Source organism: Balearica regulorum, chromosome 3, assembly GCF_011004875.1.
Source record: "Balearica regulorum gibbericeps isolate bBalReg1 chromosome 3, bBalReg1.pri, whole genome shotgun sequence".
NCBI classification, from domain to species: Eukaryota; Metazoa; Chordata; class Aves; order Gruiformes; family Gruidae; genus Balearica; species Balearica regulorum.
Window position 1 is genome coordinate 97,861,836 of NC_046186.1, and position 13,040 is coordinate 97,874,875.

Below are 13,040 nucleotides of genomic sequence, written 5' to 3' on the forward strand. Positions count from 1 at the left end.
CTACCTTCCCCCAAAGTCTCAGGTAAATGCCCCAAATTATTCTCTCCATGGCAAACCTTCCTGATAGTCCATTTCCCAAGATGATGGCAGCCCCTAAATAAATGCTGGGAACTATGTTGCCTCTCCCCATCGCATGACATAGACCATGCACCCCACTGGACCATGCACAACCTTGGTGGGAAGATGGATGTTCCTGCCTTACTGCGCTGGTGCCATCTGCACAGAGCTGCCTCTAGATGAGGCCATGTTAATTTACAGAATGGGAGAGAACAGTCAAACTTATTGGGAGGTTAGAAGCAAGAGGTGCCTCCTACACACCACAAGATGTTTTGTGCCCACCTTAAAACCTCCTGCCTTCAAAACTCTAGAAATGAGCCCCAGCTTTCCAACAGGGATTTGATGGCTTCATCAGATAGCTCAACACCTCTGAGACCCTGGAAGGATCCATGGAATTCACCTAGACGCCACTGCACAGCCTGCAAGCAGAGACCACGTTTAATTTTTTTAAAGGTACACATCTCATAAACCTCTTATATGAGATAAACGCAATTAGCTACAATCTTTGTTATCATCTTACCCTCTGACACACAGCACTCACATCCAAACTGCCTGAAGGCAATAGTCTGAGGCCAACGTTGATTCTCTTCTGCACGTCCTCTCAGGTTTCCACCACTGTTGCAAAGGGATTTTGACATAACTTGAATCTTTCATTCCAAAAGTTTTTACTGCTTAGATTCTAGGGATGCATTTGTAGTGTAATTTTAACTTTGGATTTTAAGATCTTCCAAAGCCAAGTGTGGAACAAGCTCCTTTTTAAAAGCTATTTTGTACATCAGTATTATAATTTGAAAGATGGAAGAGTGAGCAAAAAGAGCTCTAATTACTGCATGTTATTCTAACTCCTGCTTTGGAAATTTCCATGTCACACTTCAATTAAGTTTAAAAAATTATTGAGAAGTGTTTATGATAAACTCTCTATGAAATTAGCAGGAACCTTACAAGTTCCAGTAGCGGCAGTATGTATGTGGGCTATGTCCATCTACTACCTAAATAACCAGAACCATTCTGTGGCCTTCAAGCTGACCAGAAGAGTTTGACCAGAGTCCTTACTTTTAAATCCTCCTACCCTCCAGCACAGTGTGGCCATCACCAAACTGCCACGTGGCAACAGCCTCAAACTGTTTGATGCTAATTCCTCAAAGCAGGCCAGGCAATTGTCTGGCATAGGCTGAAATTGTTGTAGAGACTAGGAATTCAATAGTAGAGACGCAGCTCCAGAGCTGAGGAACGTAACATGGCATTGCTTAATTATTATCCCTAGGGATATGTTCCTGGGAATTACTAACAATGGGAATAAATTGTCTGGGCAGAGTGAATCCAGCCAAGAATCTTGGAGGATGCGGCCTGTTTAGAGCAAGGAAAAGCAGGAAGTCAGCAGGGGATTTCTTTCGCTTGCCTGGAGCTTTCTGTCAATTCTTTCTTTTGGTTGGCAAGACGAACCACCCATGTTTCCAAAGACTGCTCCCTTTTCCTGGTCCCTTGTCTGCCACGCGTCTTTCCTTCCCATCTCTCTTAGCCTTGACTCATTCATATCTGATTTTTCACTTGTCCCTTATGCAGCTGATCACAGCTTTTCCTTCTATGGCTTCTACGACTCATTCCTTTCCTTGGTGCATCTTGTGCAATCCTCCTACTTGGCTGAGTATCTTCACCCCCCTCTTTGGATATGTTTGTGCCTTTGGTCTTTTCCATATGTCTGGATCTGTATCTTTCATCTCTGGATAATCTTTTCTACAAATATAGCATAGCTACTGTGCTGAGGACCCACAGATCTATCTCAAGCTTTTGTCCATACTGAAATCCTGGTGCCTCATTCACATCTTGTGTACGACTCAAGCATGGCACGGCTGAAATAAAACTTTCACTCTTCACCTAGTAACTGCTCCTGTTTCTCAACTACTCCTGGTGACAGTGCTTTGTCTAGCTTCTCGCATATGAGCAGCAATAATTTTCTCGATGAATAATATATTTAATATACTTGTTTTCTTCATCCAGAGAACTAAAGCTCTCACCTAGACTCTAAACATTATGTCTCAATTTACCGATTAAAAATTTTCTCTTTTTCAGATCTTGATAAATGTGATCTAGACCCCCTGATCCATTCAGAGAACTTCAGCAAACGGAATTTCCTAAAAGTCCACTGCTTCAGGTATATCACATTTTCAATTAATTCCTTAGGACTTCCTTTCCTTTTCACATGACATAGCTGTCTTTACAGAATCATATCTACATCCCCTCACTCAGTAGTGAAAAGACAACTCCTCTCTGAGCAGCCCATCACTTCAGATCCCGTTATCTACTTCCTAGATTGTCAAACACCTTTGCATTTTCTTTGGCCTTCAGAGGAATTCCTGGTCAGCACCTGTCTCGTTGTTCTCCTTCAAAACACTTCTTAAAACTGTTCTTTACTGATTCAGTAGCGGTGAAGTCTCACCAACAAGAACCTACTATTATGCTGAGCAATGTCATCTTGGCATTTTCCATTACTCTTCCAGTCATTTGCCTTATCATTTCTGGTCCTTATTGTAAGCATTGTAGCCATTTTTGTATTGTGTCTTCACAGTGAGGTCCCAGGGGCTCTACTCCACAATCAAGTTTGGTAAGCACATACCTAAGCCAGCCTAATAATTAGTATGAATGCTACTAGGTTTGTACTTGGGTTAAAAAACCTCATCTTGGTCTTCTTTCTTTATTCAGACTGAACTCTGTATTCTGCGAAATACTGTAAGACACGGCAGAAACCACGATAACCAGTAACATTACAAAGATTGTCTTATTAGCTGTAGCTCATGTCTTATGGGTTGACTAGGAAAGGTCTCAGGCATCCAGGACTTTCTTATAAACTGCAGCTTTTAAAAACTGAGCCCTTCGCATCTTGAGGAGACTTTAAAAGTTTTACTAAGTGTAATAGGAAATGGCAGATTGTAATTGATTTGATAAAAATCAATCTCTTTTGATGAACAGTCTTTCCTCTGGAGTAATTATTTGCAGTTTATGGCAAAAATAATTACATGCTTTTTCTATGAAAACGTGCATCTAACTTAAAAGTATCTATCTAATTTAGTGTTTTATGTCGTAGGAACCAGCCTTAACTTGCACGCCAAAATGAAACACGAATGCAGATGGCATGTTAGTAAATACAGCCAAGCTCAGGTGGAGATTTACCCTTAAAAAGTTTTAAATTAAGGTTTTTCCCTCTCGCCCAGTTGTTCCCAGCAGGGAGGGCAGCTGGGGACAGACACTGCAGAGGCCCCTGCGGGGGCTGACGCCCACCACTGCCTTTCCCAGCCCGACTAGGCAGCCGCTGTTTTCTTGGAGCAAGGCGTACGAGCCATCTAATGGGAAGGTCGAGACGGAGTTTTCCTTAATCTCGACCAGAAGGTGCTGAAGGGTTTCTTCCCGCACTTGCACGCCGCCCGCTGCATTTCTACCGGCGTCTGAAATAACCCAGCGAGCGGCAGCTCCCTCACGCCTAAAACCCTGAGCGAGCGGGAGCCGCTGGGAACAGCCTGCCTCCCTCCGGGAAGCCACCGCCGGCTCCGGGTCCCCGTCAGCCCCCCGAGGCCGGCCAGGCCCGGCCAGGCCCCGCCCCGCTCCCCGCCACTGCGCCCGGGGAACCGCTCGCCTCAGCCAGGCCCTGCCGCCCGCCGCGCGCGCCCATTCGCCCACGTGACTTCCTCCCGCGGGCAAGGACGAGCAGGTGCTACCCACCCGCGAGACCCTCCCGGGCCAACCGATACCGGTCGCGGAACTGCACGGAAGGCGCGCAAAGCCCGAGCTTTCCCATGCTTCCTCCCCCCCCACCCCCCCGCCGCGGGAGCGCGGCGAAACGCGCCGAGCCCACGCTTTTTCCCCCTCAGCTAACAGCACCCTCCCGACTGCCTTCCGCTGGAGCAACTCCGGGTTGGTTGCCGATCGACCCAACCCGGCATTGGAGCTGCGCCGCCGACCTTGCGTGGAATGCCCCACCAGCAGCCCGGGGGGGGGGGGAAATTAGAAGCACGCCGGTGCCTGAGAGGGTCCATTCCGAAAGCGGGGCCGGAGGTCCCCCCTGCGGGGAATGGTTCCTCCCGTCACGCGGGCCGGCGGAGGCGGAGAGCCGGCGCCCACCGCCCCCTCGCCCCCTCTGGTGCGCCTGCGCAGTAGCAGGGTGCCCGGCTCACGTGTTCCTCCGCGTCCGGCGCGCGCGGCGGTCATGGCTGCGTTGCTGAGCTCCGCTGGGCGCCTGCGGGCGCTTTGCCCGCGCCTCCTGCCCCTCCTCCGCCCGCCCGCTGCCGCCGCCGCCCGCCCGCCGGCCCCCGCCAGGTGAGACCCTGCGCCGCGGGGCTGCCCGGTCCCCGCCGGTGCGCCGGCAGGCCGCTGAGGCGGCGGGGCCGGCTGAGGCGGCGGTGCTCGTGGCCAAGGGCCGCGGAGGCGCCAGGCGATCCAGCCGCCAGTGCCCTTGGCCTCTTCTGCGGCGTCCCCCGGGGCTGGCGGCGGGGAGCCCTGCGGCCTAGGGCCGCGTGTGCGCGGCAGGGTTAGCTCAGGGTCAAAGGCCGCGGGAGAGAACCGCTTCCCTCCGGCAGGGTCGACGAGGTCGGACCGGTCCTTCCGCAGCGGCGGGTCTCGTTGGGCTGAAACGAAGGCGGAGTGCGCTGCTCTGTGTGAGGAGCGAGGGGCGGGTCTTGCTCCGGGGGATGCTGCTGGGGTGGGACAAACTGTGCACAGGGGGAGTCGAGGGGGGGGGGAGGCTGCGCTGGGATCGCAGTGGTTGACTGTGGGTAACGCACGGCTGGAATCGGGGCTTCTTCCCGCTGCCCGTCAGGCTCCGCTGTGTCTGTTATCGGGAGCAATACCTTAACTCCTTTGCTGTGGTTCCCTCTCTTCCAGCACGCAGGTAGGGTGGAAAACTCACCCCACCTGTGTGCACGCCTGTCGCTGTTTTGACCACGCTAACGTGTGGTTGGTTGCAGGAAGTTTGGAGATGCCACCCTTTCTTAACATGGGTACATTTTAAATTTTTTTCTAATTAAAAAAAAAGGTTAGTTTTGGGAGAACAAAGCTTTCTCTCCAGTGATGTGCAGTGCAGCTCCACGTCTGGGATGTTTTTTGTTTTGAGGACATACCTCTTGGATGTAGGAGGAGCAAAAGGCTCAGCCCTGAATACGTGAACAAACGTGTTAGAAACATATGCTATTTCACGCGTTTTTGCGTGCACTGTTTTGGTTTTTTTTATAAATCGTGAGGGTGATGTTAGCATTCTGTTATATAGGCAAGGTAGTTCCTTCCGTAACTTTTTCCTTGACTTGTCCTAAGAAGGAAGTACCTTGTGCAGATAATAGCTATGTCAAGGAGTTTGGTATATATTTTTTGTATTGCATGTAGTGAGTTATGTTCTTACACCTAGCGGATTTCTGCAGACCATTTTAACATTAAGAGTTACTTCGTTGTCAACAAGTTCTCAGGCTGCTTGTAAATGAAAGAAAGGTGTGTTTCTGACTTCTGAGCCTTGATGGGGTTAGATTTTTTGGTTTCCACCATGTCCGGTTTTTAAGTCTTAAAAGAGGGAGTTGGGAATGGGTTTTGATGCTTAGCTTTCATTTATGTCAAATGACTTGCTGTGATTATAATTACAGTTGTTAACTAAACAATTGTATAAAATTAAACAATTAATTTGTAAATAGAAATAGCTAAATAGAAGTTTAGATCAGTTTCCTCTAAGGATACAAATGTTTGCTCTATTTTTTTCCAGTGTTTGCAAAACCTAGCGAGGATCCAGTGTGGGTGGGAAGGGGATGTGATGCTTCTGGTGTGTACAAGTGTCACCTTATGAACTATTCATAGAGCAGCTAATGTTGCCGTTAGCGCTGAATATGGGAACACCGCATTATTATCTGAAAAAAGTATCAGAGTGCGGCTTTAATTAGTATTAGTGATTCAGCTTGAAATTAATCTCTTGTTAAATGTCCAAATGATGCTATAGAAAAATTTGTGCATAAAATTTGAGAACATAAAAGCATAAAATATACACACTGAGTTTTATGAGCTGACATGACAACTTGGTGCTACCACAGGGAGAAAGTTCTTCTGTCCAGTCTTGCTTGTGCCTTGTTGTAGCTCTGGTGGTCCCTCTAAGTTAATGTAACTTAATTCCTGGTAGGAAACCAGAACAATTTTCTGCCATCCTAGGTAGATAAATATATTCAGCAGAGGACCTGGTGAGTTCCAGAGCTGATTCAGGAGAAGGGATGGGAACAGATGAGAGTCAGCAATAGAGAACTCCTAGAGGCAAGTGTCACCACCAAAATAAGGAAGTTGTTGCTACCTGCACTAGCTTTAGTGCCTATCAAACCTATTGTAAGCTGATTTTATCCGGTAGCCCGACTGAATTCTTACCTAAAAAAGAATACAGTTTTCTGCTGGTTTTAGTGGTTAAAGTGTAACAGATTGTTAAATGGTAAAGTTAGTGCAAAGGATGGAATAGACCTGTGCGGGAAGGACCAGGAACTAGGAAGACATCTGCTGTGTGGTTGACAACAGAACCACACGTTCAATTAGCTGCAAATCATGAATAAACTTTTCTACTTTATGGTAATTCAGCTGATTTTTGCGTTCCTCAACTGAAAGCTTAATTTCCTACATCAGTTTATTGCAAGAAGTAATAATCATGGAAATTCGCTTATGACTTGATGAAGGACTAACAGCACTTTTTTTTTTCCCTAGATCTGTGTTTCTGGAGAAAAGTTGTCAAGTTCTTTATGCAGTGATAATTTGGCTCCAACAGCTTGGTTTTGGTTTTTGTCTCTCCCCCAAATTATACCATTTTCTTGCACCAAATTATACTCTTCTGTATTTTCAAGTATAAATGGGGTCATATGTGGGATAGTTTAGTGATCATGCTGAAAACTTTAATTCTGAGGCTAGATTTAGTAAAGTATCTGAGAAAGGTGCTTGGTAGAGAACACATTCACAGGAAACAGCAGTGGTATTTATTTCATAGCTTTTAGGTTTCGGTCTAAACTGTGAGTTATGTTGGAGTAAGACTGAGCAGCACACCTAAATTTGTGCATTCTTTCTATCCAGTAATTTCATTCCTAAGATAATTTTTCACCTAAAATCTTTGTCTTATTGTCACTTTTTTCTATATGGGTTTAGGCATCCTAGTGCACAACTGATGCTCTAGGGCCAAAGTGTAAAACAAGGGTAACATTTATGAACTGAAATTGCACATATAAGCATATCATTTCATTTCATGTTTTACCTCAAGTAACTATTCATTGTTTTTTTTTTTTCTACTTAAGCCTTAATTTCTGGAAACGGACCTCTTATTGAAGAACTAGAATGACATATGGACATCATTTAGATTTGCTGTACTTGCTGTTCAGGTCTGAGGATGGTATTTTGAGAGTGAAATGCAGTCTGCTGCAGTAAATTCCAGAGAATATTGATAAAGTTCTAATTGGAATAGTGGGGAAAAAAACTTCACAGTTTTAAGAGTAAATAAGTAACAAGGAATAATACAGCATTTTGAAAGAGAACTGGGTAAATGACTGTATGTTTACATGTGCTTGGTATAGTTCCTTTAGCATTGAACATAATAAAGTCAGTTCAGAGACGGGTTTGAGACTTTCATTACAATAATGGTTACAGAAAAGTTGCAAATCTGTTAACTTCTTTAGAGGCTTGAAACAGCAACCATTCACATTCCAGAAGAGATTTTATCAAAGCATCTTAACTGCTCTGATTTTTAATCTGAACTTCTGAAAATGCATTAGGACAGTAGATGGATGTCCGATTGCATTGGATGGTTGAGAAGCATTTTATAGAAAATCAGATTGGATCTAAGGCAAATTTACTATTTCACTTGGCTACCTCTAGTATGAAATGTGAAATATACTGAGCTATATGTTACATGTCATCACTCTCATGCCATGCAGTTATAACAAGATAAATAAACCATGATAGGCCAATACAACAAACTTCAGATCTACAACAGCAAACTTTAGCGCTGAGCTGATTTATGTAGTACAAATTATTTACCGGAACTTTATTCACAGAAGCTTTGCTAAGGGAAGAGATGCTTAAATTTGTTGCTAGTAGCTGACTGTCAAGAATGCTGTAACAGACCTCTCAATCAATGAGTGTTCAGAGTAGATTTTGAATTAATATCAGAACATCTCTTGGGGACTTTATTCTACATACTGTAGGTGATTATGTTGTGGTTTGATGTTACAGCTTGCTGCTGTGGGAAAGTTAGTGTTGGGAGGAAGGGTATTGGCTCCATTCTTCCCACACTGCCCTCCCTCCCATTGCTGGCGGGCTTGTCCTGCTCTAAATCAGGACGCGCCTCGATCCAGTTACTGGGCTGACTTCGTTTGCTAGACTGCAGGAAAAAAAAGTTTTCTGACAGATCAACAGGTTTTATTGGATCAGTTAAGGATCTGATGAACTCTAGAAGGGTGGGACCACAGGCAAAAGGAGACGAGGGAACCCTGCGTGGTGACTGTGTGATACTAGATCAGTGCAGCTGTATTGCCGAGCTGTACTTTTACATGTGGAAGTGGTAGAATAGCTCATACTGAAGTCGACACCCTATCTGTCCTCAGAGAAAAGGAGAACAATTAGGCTCCTAATGCATGGACCATAACAGTATAGCTGAGAAGGAAAATCAAGTGGAATCTCTACATGCAAGTCTTGCAAGGCATCTTTGGCCTTGCTGCCACTTCCTCAGTTTGAAACTCTTGTCTGTGAGTTTAGATGTTGATTTTCAGGACTGCAGAACAAAGAGCATCTCCCCAAACTGCAAATTGTGCTGTAGTGAAACTTATATTTTGCGAGGTCTGTGTTCTAATCAGAGGAGTGATTGCTGACGAAGTTGGTAAGAGGGTACTGTGTGCAATGCTTTTCAAGTTGTACTTACAAAGACTGTTGACTTTTGGTACATTGTGGTGTGTTTGTACAATATTGAAGCACGTTGGGTGAAGTGGGTGGGAGAATATACCCTTTTAAAGAATCTTGTTTCAGATCTGGAAGGATTTGATTTGAGCTTGGGGTAAGCCATAAGTTTAAAAACCCAAATGATTCATGGTTTAATGCATGGGTTGTTTTTGTTGGTTTTTTTAAATCAGCTGCAAACAAGTTGCATTTGACTATTCACTGTTGTACTCAGCAATCCATCACTGGTGGATGAAACTGTAGAATTGAACACTTAATTACTTTACAGTAGCAAAACGATAGAATTAATGGGCTTTAAGCACAGAGGAGGCATTCAGGAGACTTGCTTTTTGTAATACTGAAGCAACTACTCTGTTGTAGTAAAGTTTCACAAGCTGCACTGTTGTGCAGTGTTGAGGTTGTTTTACTGACACATAAAATGCCTAGAAACTTCCTAAGAAATAGTACAAGCAAAGTTTTTCTGCTTTACTTCTTGTGAATCACTTAGGCAAAGTTTTTCAGATATTCGCCAAGAAACTTGAGGTTTCTCAGTCTATATGAAAAAAACCATAAAATTTTCCCTCTTGTGGGATCCTGCTGGATCTCATTGAAACAAGGATACAGTGGCCTGAACATTGTGGTCTTTTTTTTGTAGGTGACCATAGTTAAGTCAGAGGAAATACTGTTTAGCAGTCGTGTGAACCATGCTGGGATCTCAGGTGGTATATTTAGTCATGTTTAGTAAATTTAACTAATGTTAAGTCTGTACTGCTTTTATGTACAGTAATGAATTTTAACTCTCTTAAGTTTACAATTATTCACTTTGACCATGTTTTGTATTTTAAAAACTATTTCATACACCTTTTGCCTGTTTAGTTTAGAAAGAACAAAATATTCAGTACTTTTCTTAGAAAAAGTATAGCAACTTATTGTGGCTCTGACAAAGGGAGGCAAATACCCATATGATGGCTTTGTAATTCTTTTTTTTAATGTTTGGAATTGGTCGAGTTTTACAGAAAGTAAACTTTCTGCTCCTGCCAGGGAGAGCACTGGGACCACCTCCTTTTTGAGTTTTGGGAAAGATGGGACTTTTTTTACTCAGACTGGTGTGCAAGATGTGTTCCTTTAGGAAATTGAAGGGACTGCCTTTAGTCTGCTCTAGAAATATGGAGAATGTGTAAATATGGTAGTATGGTACTGGGATTCTCACTAAACCCTTGCAAACAGAAGAATGTTACTAGTTGACTTGGTATAAATTTCCCCATGCACACTTCATCTCTGCGTAAATTTTTTTATGAGTTTATCTTCAGCTACTTTCCAAATGTTGTAAGCTAAATTGGAGGTGACAAGTTATGGCTAAAGAGCGAGTGGTTGTGTGTTGGGATTCTGAATGTATAATTGGTTAACCTTTCCTGCGTAGGCAAAGCCTACGGTTTTAGTCCTCACAGTTGTAGAGATAAAGCTGAAAATGGTGTACAATTATGGAAAGGCTCAAATATCCAAAGGCTACTTCTAATCTTGTGATTGTGGGAGTAGGAGAGAGTTCACTTTATAGTGCTTAATATATCATTTTGAGCTTCTCTGGGTAGGTACAAAGAAACACAGCTCTGAAGCATAGTAAAGAGAAATTACACTTTGGGGAAGAACCAGATTGCTAATTCAAACAGATCTGAAGTTCATTGCACAGTTTCATGTGCTTGCAAATATGTTTCACGTGGAGAAAATCTTAAAATCCCACTTAAAGGTAATTGATGAAAGTAATATTTGGCACTCTGCAGCCCTTGAAGTATCATGCATTTTGCTGTATAGCATGGCATTTAATTCTGAACAAAGTTAATTAAAATTATTGAAAAAAATATGGTTACATCATAAGACTGTATAATCTAATATCTAGCACCGAGGTAGGATCAGAAATGCCATGGTCATGCATGATGTTTTTTTTTCTTCTCCTTCCTAATCTTACCTTCTAAGTTTCCAAATGAGAAATTTTGACTGCTGAAGTGTCCTGTTCTAATATTTCATAACAATTAATATTACAGCCATTAATATTACCAGTGTGATGCCTGATGGATTAGTTACAGTTGCTTCTCTACTTGGAGAGTGGGATGGGATAGATGAGTCTCTTGAGTCTTCTAAACTTCTTTTTTTTTTTTTGAGTAAACACTCCATGACAAGCAGAATAATTCTCTCTGTATTTTGTCTGTGTTGCTTTTGTTAGGAGTTTGAAGTTTTCTTTTTTGCTGCATGTTTCATGTTAAGTGGTGGCTCATTTTCAGTACTTTTTCGGTTGTAGTATTGTCTAGCCAGTTGTACACCATCTTAAGTTTCTGCATTTGTTTTCTGTCCAAAATGTACAACTTGCTTTGTCTGTATTGAATTTCCTTTTTGTTGATTTCACACTATTACATCAAGTAATCAAGATGACTCTGAAGTCTGAGGCCATCCTTCTAAGAGTTTGCCGTCATTATGGTGTCGTCTACAAATTTTACAAGTTTATTAACTCTTGTCATCCAAATTGTTAATGAAGTTGAATGGACGCTGGTAATACCAGTCTTTTCTCAGTTAGATCATAACATAGCTTAATTTAGAATCCCACAAAATATATTCCCAATTTTGCAACAAACCACGATCAGCAGATTTTAATTATATATAGGTTTGTTGTTTTTTTTTAAAACCACTACAACATCCATGTTTTTATAACTAAAAGTACCTTGTATCTCCTTGTTTTGCTTATGAGATTGTCAGGTAACATGGTGCCAAAAGCCTGTACATTGATCCGTATTTTTTATTGATTATACTTCTGTTTTTCCCAAAACTTTCATGAATTTTTGAAGGTAATTCCGAAGGACTGGAGTTTGACTAAGGTCCGTTAATGTGTCTTAAATATAACATATCTTAATGTTTCCAGAAATGACTGACCTCATTCTTCCCTATTCTTACCTACACCCCCATTGCCTTGTTAAAATTTAGTCATGGTAAAATGGTTAAAATTTACATAATATGGTTGCAATTAACATTTTTTGAAAGCTAAACAGTGTATGATCTGTAATTTTTTCCATTTTAAGAGGTATGTGTATTTTCTAAAATCATCTTTCTTATATTTAGAAGCCTTTCTTGCTGCCTTTTTACGTGACTTCCTGACTGAAATGGTTAAACAAGGTTTTCTTGATTTTTAGCCTTGCCTTTTTCTTTAATTCCTTTTAATCGTGTGTTCTTCCTCAACTTCTAAAAATTAAAGAATAATCACACGAGGATGTTGAAGATTCCTGAGCATGGATAACTGCTTCATTTTGTTAACTTCTTTTTCTGTTTCATGGGGAGGTTGTGCCATTAGTATCAATTTTCAGTATGTCGTTTACTGCATTCTTCTGTCTTTCACTTGATTGCCTGAAATCAAATATGATGCTGCGTCCCTTAATTTAAGTTTGCATTTTTTTGGAAGCTGTCTTTCTGGTCTGCTCAATCTTTTGTCTTTTAGAATAGTGAGCTCTTAGCATTTTTCTTTTTTTCATTTTCTCCAAAGTTTTGTGTTCTTTGTTGATTTGTAGTACTTAAAACCAAATTCAAGACAGTAGATGCCTGCAGCTTCATCCAGCTTTTGAAGCCACAGTTATTTTTAACAGTCTTGCCAAGGGATTGGCCTAGTGCACTACACAGTGCTCTATATCATGCTAAAAGTGTAATTTATTCAAATGCTGAAAGCCTGCAGATGGTAAGGTATGCCCAAGTCTTATGCTAGACATTGTATTTCAGATTCATAATGGTGATTTAGGTGGAAGCCAGTGGATGTTTAAGAGTTTCTCAGGTTGTTTTATACTCTTACACTGTTTTCGGCTGTCTAAAACTGAAACTCAGACTCCCATGTTGCCATTCCTTAAAATGTCTTTAATAAGTATAAATTAACAGAAACACCTGTACCATATTTGATAATATCTGGTGTGTGGGGATAAATAGAAATGCCCAATTCTGCTGATCTTTCAGAAGGTTAAGTTCATCTATAAAAATAACACTTCGTATAAGAGTATAATATTTTACAGTGTGCAGCAGTAGCAATTGATAATAGTGTA

At 42.2% G+C, this 13,040-nt stretch overlaps 1 protein-coding gene across 2 annotated transcripts in view; it reads left to right on the forward strand.

Moving 5' to 3' along the window:
- Positions 1–4,204: 4,204 nt before the first annotated feature.
- The window catches only part of LRPPRC (leucine rich pentatricopeptide repeat containing), a 91,038-nt gene continuing 82,202 nt past the window's right edge, over positions 4,205–13,040 (forward strand). Inside the window, exon 1 of one of the 2 annotated variants that reach the window (XM_075749099.1) lies at positions 4,205–4,365. In XM_075749099.1, coding sequence (XP_075605214.1) covers positions 4,256–4,365 — 110 coding nt within the window. In that variant the 5' untranslated portion in view covers positions 4,205–4,255. The remainder of the gene's footprint in view (positions 4,366–13,040) is intronic. The other variant, XM_075749100.1, reaches the window with a different exon arrangement.